This window comes from Trichoderma aggressivum (genome assembly GCF_033847375.1).
Source record: "Trichoderma aggressivum f. europaeum strain CBS 100526 chromosome Unknown scaffold_005, whole genome shotgun sequence".
Taxonomy (NCBI): domain Eukaryota; kingdom Fungi; phylum Ascomycota; class Sordariomycetes; order Hypocreales; family Hypocreaceae; genus Trichoderma; species Trichoderma aggressivum.
In genome coordinates, this window is record NW_026946371.1 from 596,040 (window position 1) to 617,253 (window position 21,214).

The 21,214-nt window shown below is 44.4% G+C and overlaps 6 protein-coding genes across 6 annotated transcripts; 2 read left to right on the top strand and 4 right to left on the bottom strand.

Moving 5' to 3' along the window:
* Positions 1-143: 143 nt before the first annotated feature.
* Positions 144-1,517, bottom strand: Triagg1_2093 (uncharacterized protein; the record flags this gene model as incomplete). The annotated part of the gene is made up of 1 exon (XM_062896236.1): positions 144-1,517. One exon carries the CDS (start codon positions 1,515-1,517, stop codon positions 144-146), a length of 1,374 nt encoding a protein of 457 aa, XP_062758949.1.
* A 5,282-nt stretch (positions 1,518-6,799) lies between these two features.
* Positions 6,800-7,378, top strand: Triagg1_2094 (uncharacterized protein; the record flags this gene model as incomplete). The annotated part of the gene is made up of 1 exon (XM_062896237.1): positions 6,800-7,378. One exon carries the CDS (start codon positions 6,800-6,802, stop codon positions 7,376-7,378), a length of 579 nt encoding a protein of 192 aa, XP_062758950.1.
* Positions 7,379-7,694: 316 nt separating this feature from the next.
* Triagg1_2095 (uncharacterized protein) lies at positions 7,695-8,495 on the bottom strand (the record flags this gene model as incomplete). Its single annotated transcript, XM_062896238.1, has 3 exons — positions 7,695-7,957; positions 8,028-8,159; positions 8,216-8,495. 3 exons carry the CDS (start codon positions 8,493-8,495, stop codon positions 7,695-7,697), a joined length of 675 nt encoding a protein of 224 aa, XP_062758951.1.
* An 862-nt stretch (positions 8,496-9,357) lies between these two features.
* On the bottom strand, positions 9,358-10,446 carry Triagg1_2096 (uncharacterized protein; the record flags this gene model as incomplete). The annotated part of the gene is made up of 6 exons (XM_062896239.1): positions 9,358-9,668; positions 9,740-9,839; positions 9,917-10,023; positions 10,086-10,208; positions 10,262-10,327; positions 10,386-10,446. The coding sequence occupies 6 exons, from the start codon at positions 10,444-10,446 to the stop codon at positions 9,358-9,360; spliced, it is 768 nt and encodes a 255-aa protein (XP_062758952.1).
* A 1,343-nt stretch (positions 10,447-11,789) lies between these two features.
* Triagg1_2097 (uncharacterized protein) lies at positions 11,790-12,093 on the bottom strand (the record flags this gene model as incomplete). Its single annotated transcript, XM_062896240.1, has 2 exons — positions 11,790-11,985; positions 12,041-12,093. The coding sequence occupies 2 exons, from the start codon at positions 12,091-12,093 to the stop codon at positions 11,790-11,792; spliced, it is 249 nt and encodes an 82-aa protein (XP_062758953.1).
* An 8,364-nt stretch (positions 12,094-20,457) lies between these two features.
* Positions 20,458-20,928, top strand: Triagg1_2098 (uncharacterized protein; the record flags this gene model as incomplete). Its single annotated transcript, XM_062896241.1, has 1 exon — positions 20,458-20,928. One exon carries the CDS (start codon positions 20,458-20,460, stop codon positions 20,926-20,928), a length of 471 nt encoding a protein of 156 aa, XP_062758954.1.
* Positions 20,929-21,214: the final 286 nt, after the last annotated feature.

The window sequence follows — 21,214 nt, forward strand, 5'->3', positions numbered from 1 at the left end:
AGCATCACAGTTATCATATCATATAAGTCTCAACACCGAGGGCACACAGTCTCTCATTAAAGCCATTATAGGTTTGCTTTCAAAAGGAAATTCGGATGATTAAATTATTCTACTATTTTTTCCATCATAATTTCTTCCTAAAATCACTCAATCGTTGTCTGAGGCCGAACAACGTCTTCCGGCAACTTTGTCCACCGGCTCTTATACACCCGGCCATTCTTCAGCACTGCAAGAATGTTCTTCTCTGGCTCATCCAAAATCGTAATATCTTCCAGTGGATTGGCATTCAGTACCAATACATCTGCGGCAAACCCGTCTTTAATCTGGCCCAAGAAATCCTCCTGCTTCAACATCCTCGCCGCATTCACAGTGGCCCCCTGGAGAATCTTTGCCGCACTCAAGGCCTTTGCCCGGATGCCGAATTCCTTGCTCTGCTCCACCCATAGAGGCCCCAACAGATCGGATCCATGGCAAATGGTAACTCCGGCTTCGTCTGCTAAGCGCAGAGACTGGAGACCTCGCTCCAGAACTTGGAGGTTCTTTTCGCGGTTTGCTGGTGGCAGAAACCCGGCGTATTTGTCGGAGCCCATGGCATGGTAGGTGACAAGCGTAGGAGTAAACCACACGTTGTTTTTGGCCATGTATTCGGCTGTTTCTGCATCAACGAGATTGCCATGCTCGATTCCCTTAACGCCATTGTCCACCGCATGTCTGATTGATCGAGGAGTGTAGGCGTGAGCAGTTACATACGTGTTGTACGTCTCTGCGACCTCTGTAATCGCCCTAATCTCGGCAGCTGTAAACTGGATATGGTCCAGTCTATCAGTCGGCGAAGCAACACCGCCACTGGTCATAATCTTGATGAAATCTGCGCCCATACGGATCTGCTCTCGAGTGGCTTGTATGGCAGCGGGCACGCCATCAACAACAGTGGAAAGGCAGTTTGTGGTGCCGCAACACGCTTCGTGGGCTGACCTGGAATCTCCGTGACCACCCGTCTGAGAGAGGGCCTTGTTGGCGATAAAAAGGCGAGGTCCAGGGAATACATCGTCTTCTATTGCCTCCTTCAGGGCCAGCGTTGCACCCCCCGTATCTCTCAGCGTAGTGAAGCCTCGGTAGAGCACCTGTGCCGCCATATAAGGCTGGCGAAAGTGAGACACGGCCATGTCAGGATGAACTATGCTTGCCGTAAGACCTTCTTCCCCTGGTACAGAGGATATATGGGCGTGGCAGTCGATCAGCCCGGGACTAAGATATTTGCCCTCTAAATCCACGACAATAGCGTCGCTAAAGAGCCATCCAGAAAGAATTCTAGCAACTGAATTGTCGAGTATTTTGATTAGACCTCCTGACAGTTTGACAATACGGTTGGGGATGATTTTCCCATTTGCTGTATCAACGACATTTGCATTCTTGAAGACGTATGTCCTTTGAGGAGGGAGCTTCCATGGTTTGATGAGATCCGGCTCCCGATCAATTGGTTCCTCATCAAAGACGGGAATCCTGCGTTGGGTCATTTTAACATGAAAGTCTCGCTCTCAGGATGATTGTCAATGGATAAAAAGTAATAGAGTATTGCGCAGCGTGTGTGTTAATGAGACAGCGAAGCACATGAAGTGAGGGGCAAACTAATTCGCAGGGGTTTGACAAACGCGGGGATCATTGCGAATTCCTCCAACATGGAAGAAAGACAATTCTAAGACATTTCTATATGCCCAAGTGAGTTGCTACATGTCACCATCACTGCTGCGATTTCTGTATACATTGTCATGGCGACATGCAGGGTAGGCATCTTGTAGCTACCTAGTACTTGATGCTTCTAATAGGATACTGGAACCAGCATGAAAAGCACCCTCATCTTTGATCATCAACCAAAAGAATCATGAAATGAATGGTAGAAAGCATCACTTGTATTTCTATAAAGACAAATCTTGTTGGATTTCCAATATTTTCTTGCCTTGATTTTTCATGTCCGAATTGAAATGTTATTGAAGCATCTCAACGAGTAAGACAGCAAAAAAACATGCCCCCACTCAGATTTGAACTAAGGACCTTTGCATTACGAGTGCAACGCTCTACCCCTGAGCTATAAGGGCCGTTTGCTTATCGATAAGATGTGTAAATCTGATCTATATATAGATGAGGCTCAATGGCAACCACCAGATGGGAAGACCTTTCTGTTTAATGTCAACAAAAGTTTGACATCATGGATGAGATCTTTTACCATGTTCATGTTTTTAATCACTGGTGTTTAAAGATTACGCAGTCACTATTCTTCCATAACCCAAATGTAAAATGGAAGGGATACATCGAAAGACTCGATATAAGCCAACATCTAGTATGGCTGTTAATGGTTACACAAACTCATATATTCAACACAATCCCCAGAGAATATTTTACTCAATTATGCTCAATTAGAGCGTCAATAACTAGCGTATTTGATGTCAGGGTAGTGATATATTTGTGGTGGTCAAGATGATTTGTTTGACGCTTATAAGGGTATCAAGGTGTTGACAATGAGGCGGGAGGGAAAACAAAAGGAGCCGTATGTATGGAAGCGTATGATATGCAAAGTGAATATACAGCATATAACTGTATCTAGAATTCGATTGAAATTAGCATTGATTACGTGTCGCCTCACTAGTCTCGTACTTCTTGTCTATTCACCGCGCTACATGTGTGATCAGACCATTAGACCTGTCTGCCAACATCATCCTCCAACCATGATGCTCGAATACTGTCATGCGTACAATCTATTTTCATTCTTTTGTCGATCCAGTCGTCATTCCTGTCAGCACTAACATGCATTGCCCAGCTAGCTGACCGTGATCCTTCTGTGCCAAGATCATGCAGATCATGCCAAGACTGGACTATTGTTTCACTTCCTTCGAAAACTATGATCCCACAATCCGTGGGACAACGCGGGCAGGAAGTCATTACCTAATGGCCAGGTAATTCCACAGCAAAACTTATTCCATTCTCAAGATCAGTTACTACTCGAGGAGTGGTGGCCCAGCTCTGTGTCTGGTTTGTGGCGCTGACTTTTCCTCTTCTTTGTGCGCCTGTAATGCAGTCCACCTCGAAGACACAGGTGTGGGCAAATTGCTGTATCTTCATCACGGAAAAATGTCCAGCGATGTATAGTCTGTGGCCACGCGTTATTATTTCAGTGGAGATATTTGCCTTGATGACCGTCAACTATCCATTCTTGACGAAAAATAAACCGTTCATTGATAATCCTAGCGTCTGCTGTATACTGTGTGGGGTCCATATACATATGTCCGTGACGATCGGACCGGTCTCATCATCATTTCTAGGTGTTTTTGTTCCATATTACCTAGTCGTGATAGCTTTAGGCTAAATTGAACATGATGATAATCGATGTAAAAGCCGTTAAGATTTAGTGGCCTGTGTAGTTTGAAACCGCAGGGAAGACGATTATGCCCTATGATCTCCAGAGCGGAGCTATTGGCAAGGTGCAGCTTACAACATTTCTGACAAGCTCAGTGATTTGGGGATTGATGAGCCAATTTCTTCCCAAAATGCAAACCTATCCTCTCGAGAAAACTTGGACGCTGGTTGCCTCCACTCACAGAACATGATTTGCCGCTATGGCACTGAACTGTATTCCGCCTTTGCAGCGCAAAGTGTAATATAGGTAAATAGCAACAGCGCGAACGCAAATCATAAGTTAAGCCATCAGGCTGAATTGGTCCACAGTTAGTTCTGGTACTGGCACGCCCGTTCTCCCCCCATTGCAGTACATAGGGTACGCTCAGTCTTGATAAGGGGTCCCTAGTTAACTGGGTAGTTGTGAATATAGAATAACGCTTGAGTATATTTACAGAATATCTTCTACAGTTGTGTAAACACTTCTTGTTATTCGCTTATACGATTGCCTGTCAGTCCAGCCTGGCCCATGCGCCAACATAAATCTCGTATAGGTTTGTCCCTTGGGAATTACCTCTTATTGCTAACATAGGAGACCGGCCTGTCACACTATATAGGAGACTGGTTCATCACAATTGTATATTTATGACTAGTTAAGTAACTGCTTTAAACGAGTGTAGAGAATGAAAACTTATATTCCACTCAATTCTGGGCTTGTATAGCTGATACAATAAGTTAAAGAGAGTGTGTTATTGGCCTTGTTCGACGAGTGAGACCTTATTGGTTGCAGATTATAGTCAATCTGGCTGTGCCCTCTATAGTAAGCGCATTATTGCGACTATAAGCGGCAGGTCGTACATTCCATAGCTTAACATTTAGTGCCGCACTGAGGCGACCCCTTGTTTGTGCAAAATGAGAATGTCTGGCGTATCTGGGGAATTGGATTACACAGATAGTAATCCCCCCAGCTGCCATTACCATTTTTGCATACATTATGCCCGCCGCTATTATCCGATCCTGTGGTAAAGCGACAGTGCATTTTAAAAGAGCCTGCTGGCATATCCACTATAACATCCACGCCGTCTGAAGTTGGTGTATGCATAGTGAGACGATAAAAAGGATTGCTGGTGGAACTCTTAGAGAATTGAACAAGTCCCCATGTCTTGCCAAAGCTTCTAGGGAAGTTTTCTGTGGCTTTCGCATTTGATTGAAATGGCGCTATAGCCCAGTGACCTTTTTGAGTGTGGAACATGACAACGGGAGTAAATGCAACCCCAGACCCTTGTCGAGCCTCTAGAGTCGCCGGCGTGTCCAGAGCGTCCAGAGTCTCCGTGTCGTTAAGGTCGCGTTTTAGTGGTGTCACATAGATAATGGACGCTGCACCAATAGCGATCTGGTCAATCGTATCGGTTGTCATCTGTTGAGATGCCACCGTTGAAGCCGCAATGGCAAATGCTGCCAAATTATATAAGAACTTCATGGTTGAATTTGAATTGTTGGTGTAAATGAAGAGTTTAAGGTTGGAAGCTAAGATGTGACTGTGATATTGGGACTTAAGATGAAGTGTGTGATATTCTTTTCTCTTAAGGAACTTATTAGGACTTTATATACATATTGATTAGTATGAAGTATTATGTCCTGTATAAATCCTATAAGGTCAGTATACCCCACCCTTAGGTCCGAATGATTTACGATCTCACTTCCCCTGAACATCCCCTGAATATATCAACTTTTATACGAGCGTTCATTAGAGTATATTCCACTTTTAAGCCCGAATAATATAAAATACTACTTCCTACATGTGTATTAAGTCTTGTATAAGCTTCTACGGTAAGAATAATCCACTGCAAAGCCCGAATAACCTAAAATATCACTGTCTAGGTAGATGTATTAAGTCGTACATGAGCTTTTGCAGGGGGTATAGTCCACTCTTAAGCCCAAATATCCTTGGATATTCCAAATAACCTTATTCCAAATAACCTTACGTATTACTTCCTAGATGCAGTAAGTCTTATATGAGCCTTCATATTGGCTATATTCCACTGTTAGGCCCGAATGACCTAAAATATCACTTCCTAGATATATCAAGTCTTACACGAGCTTTCATAGTAAGCATGCTCTACTCTTCGGCCTATGTGATTTGTTGTTTCTATTATTAAACCCAAGCTACTCGTGATATGACTCAATTCGACTTTAGCTGTCATCACAGCGGTCAAGTAGTACCCAGTGATGATGGAAAGACCCAGTAGATCTACGCCTCAAGGAAGGTCTAGATCCAATGGAAGAAGAAGAAGAATATACTCAGTGAACAATAAACTACAGTCAATTCTCTGCTTTATGATATGACTTGTCTCAGTAGTGATACGATTATGGAGCATTAGAGAAGCGATATCATATGTCCTATTGCCAAGTATGTGTGGGCCGATTTTGCCCAGGAGGTTTCGAAGCAACAAAATCTTGACGGCACAAAACATTGGTTACCGGATCTCAATAAGTGGTCTGATCTTATGGACCTATGTGAGAACTCCCGTGCATTGTGTCACCTGAGTTCAGATCGATACGGCATCGTGCGTGAACATCTGAGCCAGCATCCCGTTATTCTTGACCAGCTGCCAGCCATTTGCTTTCTGACTTTCACACGAATTCATTGGTGACGACTCAAACTTTGTACATGTAGAACGTGAAGAGGATATTCAAGTCAATATTACACTCTGAGATTTTAATGTTTGAAATAATTTGAACACGTGGGGGCATTGGCCACGAGGTTAAAGATTGATGACTACCATAATGCTAACTACGTGTGGGAGAACCGCAACGATAAAGCCAAGCTGTATCTGTCGAAGCTATCCTCGATTGAAATACCTTCTAAACTCCGCAAAACTGTCAAGCCTAGTTGTACGACTTTGAGTTATGAAGGAAATGACTATCGCGTGTATAACCCCGGAATGTCTGAGGGGCGTGCCTAGCCGATTTATACAACGAACGAGAACAAACGTCGCACATGGTGGCATGTCAAGTGTCCGAAACCATATTCAACTGACAAAATCACTGTTCGAATGTGGATAATGGAAGTATTCCCTTAGGCGCCAGATGACTATATAGGAGCTAAAGTCAAGGTGTTTCAGAGACCAGTTGTAAAGGAAGTGTTCCCTTCTTTGGGAACCTAAATAAGGGGGTTGACGTCTTAAATTAGTAAGCTAAGTAGTTGAAAAAACTAAATAACAATTGGCATCCACACAATTGACCATTTACAGAAATTTACAAGTACAGGGTGAAGGAGCCATTATTGGTTTGGTCGCTGGGCTATGACTCACATTTTTAACATAAACTCCGTACACTTTCAGAACTTCGTTCTCACCCCAGTCACTCTATTTGAGTTGCGATACCAAACTTCTACATAAAAAACATCATGTACGACGAAACTATCATCCTGATCGGCCCAGAAGGTTCTGGCAAGTCTACTATTGGTAAAATCCTAGCCAAAACCCTATCGAAGGAGTTGTATACCCTCGATCGACACCGCGATGAACTCTACGCACCTTATAGCTACGATAAAGACCTTGCCGCAAGAATATACGAAGAAAGGGGCCTCTGGGCGTTTTACCAGCATTGGAAAACGTTTGAATACAAGACCGTCGTACACATCTTGCAGAATGCGAGTGAAGAGGGCGATCAGTTTTACGGCAAGATTCTCGATTTCGGAGCCGGACACTCAGTCTTTGAGAATCCGCAAGAGCTGGAAAATATTGAGGCGTTGATCAAGCCATACGAAAATGTCATCTTGGTAATGCCGTGCGAGGACGTCGATGAGGTGGTGAAGATTACAGAAGCACGGAGGGGCCATGAGCTTGGACTTAACAAGCACTTTGTGGAACATCCCAGTAATAAGAGGCTTGCAAAGCATATTGTTTATACAAAAGACGCTGCAGCTGAGGAATGTGCTGAAAGAGCGCTTCGGATTATCGGAAGAGAAGGTGCAACAAGCTAACCGACTCTCACAACTACAGATGCTAGCCCCTGAAACATTGCTTAGAGGACTAGAACAATCAAGCCCATAGAACGGTGACAAAGTCAATTAGAAGTCGGAACAAATTAGTTTAGCCACAATAATAATACTATAAATTATCTCTCACGCCTAAGGACTCTTGTGTTGGCCTATGATCGAAGAAGCAATTCATATTGGGGAATAACTAGCCTTTGTTAACTGAGTCACAGTAGATGGACATGCAAGTTTGAAGGCATTGATATACCATGTTTATTCAGATTACCCCGAGATGACATCTTGTTTGCGTACCGTTTGACACTCAAGAAGCCGCTTCAGGTTTCTTCGGCTCGCGAAGCATACACGTGTGCGTATAAGATTCCCCATCGCTACTCCCAGGCAGATCCACGGTTATCTCTTCCATCACTTGAAATCCAAATTTCTTGTACAATGGCACAGCCATTGGTGAGCCAGTCACCCAGCAGGCGAGGCCTTCTTGGTCGGCCAACTCTGTGACCCAGGCCATCAGCAAGCTACCAGCGCCACGTCGCTGTGCCTTGGGATGTGTGCCAATGAGCTTCAAAACTGGAAAAATAGAGACTTAGTTTCAATGTCCAGAAAACATTTACGTAGTCAAACATGGCCTAAGACATACTAATGGCAGGCCGATTGCCCAAGCCCCGGAATTGGGCCCTCGCGGCCCTACTACTAAATCCAGATCCCGTGGGAGCAGCAGTTGGGGCTTCTGGGGGCGGTGGACGATTTCTGACTATATCTTCTGGGGCGTCTATTGCCACCATTAGTTGGACGCATTTGGGACTCAAAACAAGACAGGACACAAACCGGCTGGAGTAAATCGATCGGGGTCCACATCAGTGTTCTGAAACCCAATTTTGACCCAACCAACCAACTCTCCCGTGTCGGTATCGACGACCTTCTTATAGGCATTGAAAGACTCGCAATAGTTTTTCGGCCAGCGGCGGATAAGGCCTGCTACCCGCTCGTCGTATGTCTGGTCTGCGAAGGAAGCTCTCGAGTAAGGGTCAGTGTTGAACGAGGTGGCATACGTGTTTGCGTACGCCTCGGCATCTCCAAACTTCATATCTTCAAGCTGAAGTGGCATTTTGTTGCTGATAGAAGGCGCTGGTTGGCTTTCTGCGACGGGGCTGCGTGGGATTTTAGTCATATAAGGATTCTGGGACGTTGTATTGTGCTCAAAGGAACATAAATCCAGACAATGAGATATTTGGGACTTTCTAGACGCTACAAAAGATTCATATACTAGCTATGCGAATACTCGTAATTTTCTTGATGCTTGTCGGGGATGTATAGTGGCAGTTCTCCGCTTCCGACGAGAGGGAGAAAAGTGATGTGGCCACTTATCCCATTAATGTACCTAACTAAAAGTCCATGCAGCGTGCTCCCCCCATGCTATTCCGTGCTCGGTTCGGTTGGTCGCCATGTCTTACTCGGTCTTGATGTTTGCCGACATCGGCTAAGTCTCTTCTTCCCGAATCACAAGCAGATGCCAATGTTGTTGGTTTCCGGAGCTGTTGCGTCCAAGCATCACGATCGATATAGATGAACAAAGCGCATGCGCATTTGAGTTGTACGAATGAAGAAATGCATCTAAACTAATAAGCCATTTATGAATAAATTATCTTGGACAGAATATCACGAGTAGATTGTTTATGTTATTTTGCCAGATACATCTAATACCCTCTATCTGATGCTCTTCATTGGCCAATTCGACCAATAATATTTATTTTATCCTTTGCTACTATCGCATCTCGAAGTGAACAATGATAATGGAAAACCAGCTACAGCTCTAACTCCCCTAGTCCTCATGTTCATTCACTTCAAGTAGAAGAGCTTTCTTATAGCTTAATACACTGGATCCGCTGAGATTTCCCATTACATTCATTGACACCATGAAGAGACTATATATGAACCAGCTACCTATCTAGCACTTACACTTTCCCAGCTTAATCATGGCCCCATTTATCCTTTCCTGTGATTCGAGGTCCATGCGTTGGTACTGGGAATTCGTGTTCGTAGTCCAATATCGTCTCTGCAAGCCCCGGCGCAGGCTTCCAACTGGGATTTGGTGTCTGTCTTGGCACACCTCCATTGTCGTGCTCTTCCACCCATTCCAGCAGTTTCGTAAAATTTCGACACTTGTGCATGGTGTTAAAGTCAGGGTGCGGAGTGTGGTGAGTGAGGACCCAGTTGGACGTGACGGGCGTAACATCACTCTCACACAGTATGACCTGGCGGAGATAATCGATGCAGTGGTCTAGAATAAGGCACAGAAGAAAGCGGGTTATTAGCATGAATTCATGGTTAAAAAAGACAAGCTAGACTTACCGACGTGGTTGAAGAATAGTTTATTCGTTACTTCAAACTCAATTGGCAGGTTTTCGGGCCTTGAATAATAATCTGCATAGATGACTTTTCGGATAAAGTTCTACTCGACGGGTCAGCAAATGTCTCATGCCAACAGATCCAAAGAATTTAATACCAGGCAGTGGAGCTGGTGAAAACCTCAATCTCGACCATAATTGCACCACCCTGTTCTTTGGGGTACGGTATGACCGAATCTGTTTTATTCAACTCTGCACGATGCTTTTCAGGCATGGAGGGTGGATGTACTTGTGATCAAAAGTAAGCACCAGATATGGCAGTAGAAGCAATAATTGATCTGAACGCTTACTTTTACCAACGCGAGTCCAGGCTTCGTCGAGTTCTGGTCGAGGGTGCCCTTTGTACACATTTTCGGCGTCAAGTTCCGCCTCAAACTGATAATCGTAATATTCTACTGCTTCAAGCAACGGCGCTATGGACGTGTCAGCTTGGTCAAACTTGACCACAAAAACATGAACAACTTACAATAGCTTGAAGTCATGCGGACACACTCCAACTCATTGCATCCTGGCTTCAGCACATAGCCTAGTACTGCACCCACAAGTACACTGTATATAATCTGTAGACTGACTATAGCCCATCGCCATACTGTTGCCGCGCCGGGTTTCCATTTCCTTCATCGCTGGGGTGAATCGTCTTCTCCTATCCATGTCGATGTGGAATCGAGCTCATCTTCAGGCCTGTCATAATAGCCCAGAAGCTTTTTGTTTTCGGCTTCAAGGCTTGAGCGCCCCTTTTCTGCACGCGACGCTGTCGCAAGATCCATTTCGAAAATGCAAACTAGTTTAGATGTACGGTCAGTAGTACCCCATATGGATGCGAAAACTGAATTATGTATGGTATTACATTGATTGGTGATGTCTACATGTAGGCTGGACTTTTGATTCGAAGCAGGGAGACAAGGTCCGAGCCCGATGATGTAGCCCCAGGCTCGGAAGTGAGAGACATGAAGGCTGAAGTACAGCACCGATCCGAACCGAGACACACAGACATCTCGGACAGCTTTCAAACATGCGAGAATCACGACGTCATGGAGAAATGTTCGTCAGACATTCGGTTATGCGGCTCGGATTTGAACGCTGAGAGCCGCTCTTTGCGCAACGGTGGGCGAATCGCGGTGACTTGGCCAACAGAACTATGCTGCACTCCTTCACAAAGTTTATTCGTTAGTGGGAAAAAAAAGAAGTTTAGCCGTCATTTGCAAGACCAAGATTTTGGCAACTTGCAATTACATAGAGTTATGGATGCACCTGAATTGGCGGATGGTTACCTATCTACTCGAGAATGGTTACAGCCAACGGTTGGAGACGTAATTTGTCCTTGCGAAAATAGAGAAATAGTCATCAACAATTAGATTTCGCTCAATGACTTCGTCCCAGGTTCTCTGAATGAAAGTATTACAACTATGGCTAGTAAAAGGATGGTGTATTTTGGGGTCCATTGTATCGTGCTGCGATTGCACCCGTTCTATAAGTTATCACTAAACTTCGTAATGAATGCCTTTAAACAGATCTCAAAGGCTTGGTAATTCATCATTCGTATACGGCAATGAATTGAACAGCAGGTACTTTGGACTTGACTAAGACCACGGAAATTAATCTGGCATAGTGTAATTATTGGCAGTCCTAGTTGACTTCATTATTCGAATGCTAATGAAGAGAAAAGTCATGGCGGAAGAATCATGACCTCATGACAAGGCCTCATGATAGCCAGAAGAATTCAACGTTCAAGCAATAGCATTGAAGTATGAGATATCGGCCTGTCAATCCATAGAACAGCTCCTAACGACGCGGTGAAGATAATTAATTTCACGTATATTGTCTATGAGAGAGCTAATGAGGGGCAAATTTGACAATCCCCACATGTCCTACATACGACACAATATTGTTGTTATGAACCACTCCTGCTCGCCATTTCAAAGCCTGAACAAAATGCTCGTCTTGATACTATCAGCTTCCAACATAAGCGGGAGGTAGATATCATCGGATTCACACTAGTCATAGTGTTGCTTATCGGGCACAACAGTATCTTCATGACGCTTGTCATAATGCTGCTTGTCTGGGACAAAAGTGTCCTTGTTGCGTCTATCGTAGTGCTGTTTATCAGGAACCACGGTCTCCTCACTGCGCTTATCATAAAGCTGCTTGTCAGGAACAACGGTATCCTCAGAGCGAGAAACCAGATCCAAGCTATATGCAGCAGATCAGCTTTTGAAAATATGTAGGGAGGATATGTTTTGCCCACGGTTGTGCCTTTGGAAGCGCGAGCGCCATGGCAGTGGAGGCCAACGCGGCCATAGCAAAGGCTTTAGTGTACCGCGTAATGCAAACACGTTATCAAATTCTCTTTACAAACTCTGTTCAAAGATCTTGGTTGGAATGCGATGCTATCGTTGTTTAGTTGCAAGAATACTGTTCAAGCACCGCGGGAGATGACTTCTTATATAGCCAGAAAGCGACGAACGTCACATGGTCACGTCTCAACATGACAGCCGTAAAAAAAAATGAAACTAGATCAGAATATTGCATCATTTTTTTTACAGCAAACTGACGACTAACAGCCTTGACGCGAAGCATTTTGACGCACCAACGCAGCTTCTATCGAACCCAGACAATGTTCGTACCGTCCTTTCGTCGCAAATAGACCTGGTCAGTTCAGAGTCGCACCTGAGGAGTAACGTCAAAACAAAACTCAACATATATTCCGAGACAGGCTTGACATCATTAGAGCTTAGCCTAGTATAACGGGTGGCTGATATCAATTACCAGGATAGGAAATGTCGCAAAACTTGGCTCTCACAAATCCGACGGACCGAAGTGCATATCCATCTAATAAGAATGGCGGACCGAACCGCTCATCTGTCGATAATGAGCTTTCTTAGCGTAGATCATTGGAACGTACCAATGTTGTAAGCCTTGATCAGTGGTAATTCGTCAACGGGGTTTGCGACGACAAGATCTGTTAGGTAGATGGCAAACTACCCCATCTCGGTTTTGTTTCGCTGCTTGTGAAGCCTATTGTAAGCATCTTCACTTGGAAACCATTACCGCTGGATCTTCATATAGCCACATAAAGTAGAGAAGTGGGATACTATACTTCGCGAGAGGCTTAGCAGTTGCGCGGCCAAGCAATCACAAAGGACAGCAGACTTCCATGAGACGTGGAACAGATACTGTGTGTAATTATAATATCGGCTGCTCGTAACGTTCGATACACAATGGCCGTGAACTTCACTGTCATATCCATCATCATCGGTTATATGCTAGTGTTGGAGGCTATGGGTGCTGCAGTCGATGGCTTGTCGAACAACAAATCGACACTGCGCGGTAAAGCCTCAATGGTTAAACGTGAGGTACCCAGCTCTCACAGACTACATGAGCGACAAAACTCCCACTGGGAAAGGCAATGGGAAAAACAAATCAGAATTCCAGCAGATGGTCTGCTTCCCATGCGCATTGGTCTCGTGCAGAGTAACATTGACGAGGGAGCGCGTCGTTTACAAAAGATGTAAGAAAAGCCCCGAGCCCTTCCACGAGCGTTCCCGTCATAATCCATGTATTAGCTCGAATCCAACATCGCCAGATTATGGAAAACACATGTCGCCAGAGGAAATAGTTGAAATGTTCGCTCCGTCTGAGACTGCTTTCGATGCTGTCAAAACATTTCTCGGAGCAGTGAGATCGAGAATTAGTTCCGGTCCGAGTCCGAGCACATCACACCAAGTCGGTCCGAAGTGAAACAACAAGTCATCATTGTACAGCAAACGACGGTATATCATGAGTTTGGTCCATTCAATTTAACACGCAGGGTTCAATCTAAAATTTGCCTATACCTTTGTTCCATGGGGATATGTGAGCCTGCTGTCCTAGTATTATGCTCTCGTAAGTACACGAGTATATTTTTCCCTGGCAAAGAATTATCAAATCTAATCTTGAATCGAGATATAACCGTTGTTCATAGAGAAATCTCAATATGTGGCCTCTTAAAGTTAGGACTTCGTATGAACGCGTTCAAGGAAGCGATGTTTCTTCAGCTTCAAACTCGTTCACTGATGGCGATGCTGAGAAACTAGACGGGCCTCATCCGTCCAATTCTCACCCTCACAGCAAACTACAATAGTTTTACGACGCTCTTCGCACATTAATCGGTTTATTTTGCCTCTGGATAGTTCTAGTGACTGCATGGAGAACCACCTTTCACCCTACTCCCCGTGCCATCAGATACGAGAAGCAAACGCTAGAGTGCGGAAACACCACAGAAGAAGCAGAGGCGAGCGGATGTGCTTTTGACTTGCTTTCACACAACTGGGTAGCAAAGCAATGCATGGATTCCTTGACGGAATCAGAGTACCGCGAATATGTCAGCAACCATGATCGCAAACTGGGACCCTATCCCTACTTTCTCGACCCCGACGGAAAGAATCGCATCATTGGCGAACGTGCCTTTGCACTTCTTGCCAACGGCCCAACTCTCGCTGACCAGCACGTTTATACTACTCGAGAAGAACACCTAGCACATTGCAAATATCTTCTTCGGCGTACTCATCGAGCTGCCGAGGGTAAAGTGCAGCTCAATGACGAGAATAAGCAGTTTTGGCATGCAGCTCACTGTTTGGAAGAGCTTAGCAATCCAAATAAAAAGCCAATGGACGTTGAATGAGGGCTTTTATGTTGGATTTGCACCTTATACCATTGACGTACCAGTATGAGAAGATTGACTAGATTCGAGAGGGTGGTAAAGGCTAGATGAGGCAGCGAATATTTACGTTGACGAGTAGAGAATTCATTATGTTCATTTCTGATTAATCTATAGCCATTTCTCATTCTGCTATTAATGGTTGTCGTGATTCTCTTTTGCCAACTGGTGCACAATTCTCACAATTTCTGTAACCTCCTCTTGGGGACCGTCGATATCGCCAATCGCCATACGTCCAAACCCGACCGCCATGGAAAGGTAAGAAAGATCTTTATCATTGTTACCATCGCAAATTGTACTGGCCGCTAGTTTACAAGAAGCGACGCGAATCAGTTGGTAAAACGACCTGGAAATTTGTTGGCCACGTTCAATATTAGAATATGCGTCGGAGTAACAAACATACAGATCCAAACGTACGTCTGCCACGGTAAACTGATGGCTAGCCTCAAGCAGCTTTTTCACTGCTGAAGTTTGCTGCTGATCTCCATATGACGGCCACATATTGAGATCGGTAACAGCTAGAGACTCTGCGGATGTCTGCTTTGCATATACTGCAAGAAGAATCTCATAATACAGACAGAAAATGTGAAGCTTTGTTCTTCGCTCCTGGGATCTCATCGTGTTCAATCCAGTCATTTGGCCATCTACTAATTGAAGTTCCGACGGCACTCGCTGCATCCATTTACGGAGCTGCTCCTCGAGGGAAGAGATGGAACTCGAACCTTGGCTTTGCAATGCTTTTGGCCATAGAACTCCTGTAAGATGAACGCGCAGAGATTTGCATGGTGGCACCATACCGACAACCAATCAACTGATGCCAAATGCCCTTCTTGCTTTGGCGGCTCATAGTCGATAAAGTCATGATTGAGAAGCTATGTTTTTGTCAGTGCTGGAGTTTCGTAAGAGGATCCGACGAATATATGGTAGCAGACTGACAGAAAAAGTCTCTGTCCGAAGACAACAGCGCTGCTCCATGGCGTATAGAAACTAGAAGGCCCTCTTCACCCATCTCCTGTCATCGGATGTGGTACACAATGCATTTACTGAGCTGCTTCTGTTCAAGCGCATTATTTGTGAATACTGAACGCAGTTGAATAAGAGACTGCGGGTTTCTCTCGATTCAATGAGTAGCCCGAAGTTAGCCTGGCGCAGACGTGAGTTTAATATATGAGCTAGCCAGTCATAAGGTATTAGAAATACTATACCATTACGATGAGAGCCTTATTCCATGATTAGTGTTCTATCTGGTGGAATACTTTGGGGTAGTTAAACTTCCATGGAATCTTACCTGTAAACTCTGAACAGAGAAAATATATATAAGAGCTGTGCTTTAAGCTTCAAAGCGGCATTGAAGCGGACGAGAGGATTGGATTGGAGTTCTCGTAGTCTTTCACCTCGGCCTTCGCAATGAAAAAAATGAGTTCCAAGTGCAAGCACCATATGGACAAGGGCTTTTGTGGGCGTCGAGCACTGTAACTGACCCAAAGCATCGTGAGCGGCGCTTTCTAGTGATTCCCGACCTAAAAATGCATAGACACTAGAGTTGTTGTTAGCAACACAATCCTTGTGTGGACAATTTGTTGGTAGACATCTTACCCTGGTTGATCACTCAAGCACACTACGTTTAACATGTGAGTCGTGAACTCGTTTTCGATAGGTGAGAATAAGGCATTTACTGATAATACATACCATCGATACAATCAAACACGAATCTTCGGTGAATGGTGAAGTCGTCAACGTTCACTTCTAAGCTACCGAAGATTTCTGTAGGATAGATTGTGGCATGCTGTGTCATCAGCTTCTCCAATGTATGAAGAATATGGTCATGTTTAACCAGGCGCCGTTGATTACAATGTTGTTCAATGCTCTCCAGTATCGTGTCTTTTACTAAACTGTGCTGTCTAGTTTTGACTTGGAATTCTTTCAGCATCAATCTCGTTTCTAATATCTCACGCCAGTTCGATGGGGAGGAAATCTTACGTACCTTTAAAGATGCAATCGTTCTATTGTTATGAGTATAAGTTAATATGATTTTCTCCCAATGATATCTAAAATAAACGCAAAAACATCAGCTTACCAAAGGATCGGCATCATTCGCTTCTGGCATGTACTGGTCTCCAGGAGGTGTCGCTGTTACCGAATGGCCTAGTTTGGGGCTTGTATATGAGTTTGACAAAAGCTGTGCGGATGACATCTTTGAATCCACAAATAGATGTTCATTGAAGGCAAATTGTCCCTTTGTATCGAATAAATTATGGCAAGCAGGTATGATGATGTCGCCCGTAATATTAGGAGGAATCGCATTCGGGTCGAGAAGCTCAGCTGACTCCAGATGGCTGGTGGAGTATGGAACAACACATGGTGCAAAAATATCTCCAAGATATTCTGGTTCGAGAAAAGATAGGCCATTTTCGCTAAATGGAGTATTGGTGAATGGCGATTCCATCTGCTGCGAGACTGGCGTCTCGGGTAACGCCTCATGGTAATCAATGGACGATCGTGATTGATGTGTTGGTACATATTTACAGTCAAAGCTAAGCCTCTATAATAGTTGATTAGTCTCACATCGAAAAAATAGCTAGATCGGAGACCAAGACCTCGCATTCACTACACAACCTTTTCCCATCACCTGTATCCAGGGTTAGAGCGGCAACTAGGCTATTCAATGGCTGGTAGGATGGACAGACATCGAACTTTGCGAGCTCTACAACGATTGCAAGCCCCTCACCGTCTTGTAATTCGCCGTGACTCCCCTGGTTTGCCTTTGCTGGAATCGGCCACAACCATCTTCGGACTTATATTTGAGGGAGAAATCCAGGTGAAAGAAGCACCATAATGCACTGCCTCTCATACCATACTTAACTAGAGTACGAAAGGCATCTATCTACAACGACTATATAATACGTGAGGTCAGGCAAGCTTTGATACCCCACTCATCGCCCATTCGCCATCGACGATTGCCGCCATGGTGAAATCACGGATGATCCGAGAGATTACAGTTGCTATGTAAAATTAATGTCTATTAGACAATGGTGTAATTTTGCATATGAAATGACGTCGCTGGGGCCAGGCGACTTTCTTATAGGTAGGTTAGAAGATGGATGCTTACATGGTCTGAGCCATGTCTCGTTGTGCCAGAATTCGGTCTGAGAAAACTGGAGTCTCCCTATTTGATCTATCACCAAAATTTGAAACCTTTGACCGCAATTAAGCCCCCGTCTGATAGGACTACGTGTTTACCAATCTCACTGAATCAGGTACTCCACTGGTCGAAACTCGTGTAAGGAAGAGCCACATGTTAAGAGAAAAGATCAGAATCTAGAGAGGAAATCGCATCATTAGCTATAGGGGATATATATCCTATTCAAAACATAAAAGTTAAAATAGCAGTGAATGTTAATAGTAGAGCGTTGACTGATTATAGATGTTCACAGTCTGCTTCTACAGTGCAAGACATATCCGATAGGAGGTATGGCGTAATATAACGCTTGCCTCTTGTTTTAGACACTCGCTCAATTAGGCACGGTAGCCAGCCACAGTTTAGGCAATCTCACATCGTTTGTATCTTCTGAGCTACCTATGGAGAGCTTTTTTTTCTCCATCGATCTGATTATCTTGATCGTTCATTCTCTACAAGGATGGTAATGTATGAAAGATAGGTTACTGTTGGAGCTGTTGGCAGATCTTTACGTCCAATGGCTGCCATGTCGGGGAGAAGGCCGAGACACGGGAAAGGATCGTCAAAAACAAATCCGACAGCTCAGCGGCTGGAAATGACGAGTCACTAGTATCGGCGCTTATCCAGATCACATCACATCGCTAATAGTACATCTTGTATACTTCTGTCCGTACTCGTTCTTGAAGATTGAAGACGTTTTACACGTGAGATGAAGCTGCATGATTTCAAGTGCTACATTTTAGAGTACATGTATAGGAGATTTTGGTGTCAGCGGCTGTTAAGTTTGACTAGACCAGAACGCTGCAGTTTATACGTAGGCTGCCAGACACATGTCACCCGACAATTTGAGAGAATCGAATGCGAAACATGATGGCTTGAATGCTATAAGATCGACAAACACGTCGCCTCTGGGACAACTTGTGGCAGATGCAAGGCCAATCTACTTTCCCGATAGGCTATGGGCAAATTGGGGTTGGGTGAAATGATTGCTACAAGAATGTCGACTATGGATATGAAGAAAGGAATGTTGTAGGATTCAAGATAGAGGGAGCGGACGCATGGGATAGTTTCCCGATCATCGTCATCAAGGTCGTCTATGGCTACGCAGATAACCACAAGGCGGAAGGGTGGCAGAAATATGCTTCTAAAACTGCTACTAGGTGTATGAAAGCTCTCTTAAACAATGGAATGCTGTAAATCAGCCTCACAATGTTCAATCTGGGCTAGGTTAGTCTGGGGTTTGGACTCATTGCTCGAATCAAACCCACTCGGGACAATTATACGTGTCGTTGAAGCATTTAAAAATGTTCTCAAACTCAAAGCTATGAGGACTATTGAGTTCGGCACCTTCGTCCCGTTCTAGGGCCTTCCTAGGGCTTCTCCAAGCTCCCGGTATATCTTTATTGACTTTTAAACAGTGATGGTAGCCTTTTGTGGCTCCGCGGATCCTCGCAGAGGCGAATCCATGTTAACCAGGGAAATAGTAGATGAATCAGATGAACAAGATTACTCTCCTTGCCACTTTTTCTTCAAGGGGGCGGAGATGAGCATCAACATAGCGTAGTAGTAGCTATGCGCGTAATGTTACACCAACAGCTGCAGGGCTCGGTCGAGAACTGTCCTGAGATCCTGTCAGGCAACAAGGATACGAAAGAGGGAAAGTACATGTATGACAGCAATTTTCATGTGAGATTACACCAATAGTTTGGTGATACGTTGCAATTAAATTAGCACTAAGAAGCCATATGTAGGGAGATTGGTGCAGTTCTAGTAATAAGAGTTACTTGGACATGTCTTAAGAGACTCAGAGAGCCATCATAATAGCCTTTTTATGCGTTTTGTATCGCTTAGTCGGCATAAACAGACATTCATATAAGTTGTACAAAGGATTGTGTGATCTCCATCCCATATTACAGAATCACTGAACAATGCCGTAATCTTGGCATTGCCGCCTTGCCATGCTCCTAAGATGGACGATACTTAACACGTATTATCCGCTGTGTGGTCAGTATTTGCTTTATGTGATCTGAGAGTCACCATTTGTAATAGTGATTAAGGCCATTACCAACGCATTCAAGAGTCATAAAATGAGTCCAGACTAATGCAGTGATTACTGTCATGTATGGACCTCTGCCGATGCATAAGAATTAAAATTTCAGTGTGCTTTTTATGAAGATATACAACTACCACCGTAACATAAGATATGCAGTGCCTATGCATAGAAGCGCGGGATCGTTGTACAACAACATTGAAGGCATTGTTCGCTAGGACGGTGGCGCTCGGTCTCGAATCCTTAGGGATGGATCATGTGGTCATTTTATCATTCAGGACAGCAAATAGGACCATTTCCTTCACTTTTTTCATCTCATACCGAATAAAACTGTCTCAATATGTGATTATCCAGGGCGCGGCTCGGCGGAGACTCGTCCCGCGTATGCAGCACGAAAAGTTGTAGAACATCGTAGGACGGTCTAGACCATCAGCACAGCCTCCTTTTCGTAACATAATCTACGTCTTACTAAGTTGTCAAATACTCTTGTGATGCTAGACTAAGAAATAGATGCAAGGGGGCTGAAAGTGTTGTCCACGCTCTGAGACAAACATCAGCCGCAGAGAGGGGTATTCAGCTCTCATAATGTGCCGTAGTTGCGATCATTCATTCCCACCTAGTATATAATGATCCGTTGTTAACTATAAAGACTCCATGCTATCCAAAAGGTTCATCATCCAGGATCATCCAGCTGAAGTTCACAATCATATACGCATATTAGCACAGATTCAAGACGAAATGGCGTCGATCAATACAGGGAAAATCTACGTTCTAAAGAACAGCTTTACAGCTGCAGCTAAGATACTTGCCCTCACGGGAAACGGCAACTCTCTCTCCTTGGTAGACGCCAATAATGTTACTTCCAACAGCCTCTGGTTCCTTACTCCAACGAACTCAGCCAGCTACTATCGCTTGCACAGTATTGCCAACGGCGTGAAGCAGTCACTCGACGTCATTAATGACAATGGAGTTAACAGCGTCAACCTCCACTTCGCGAATACTGGAGAATATAGTGGGCAATATTGGAGATTCGACGAATGGGGCACAAACCCAGCCTACCCGTACCGGCTGAGCAACAGCTTCACGGGACCAGGTCAACACCTAGACGTGTATTCTGACACTTATGTGGCTCATCTGGCCGGCGGCGATTACAGTGGGCAGCATTGGGCTCTAGTTCCTGCAAACACTGTCGTCGTGACCCAGTCTTGATGAGATCCCTAGTTAGGGACTTTTCCCTGTAAGATCTTTGCACTTGATTGCAATGACTGTTTATACTGATCCAAGTTACAGATTCTTGAATCTGAAGGTGTATTCAATCTACGTACTCTCGGACCTTGTCGATTCTCTTTCGGTATCAGATATAGAACTTTCAGTGCAAGATTCGTTATAGCAACTAGATGAATGGAATGACTTATGGACAACAGCGACCCAATTCTGAGCATGGTAAATGGCACCAATATTTCTACCACTGAATAAAACTAGCCCGAGTCAATAG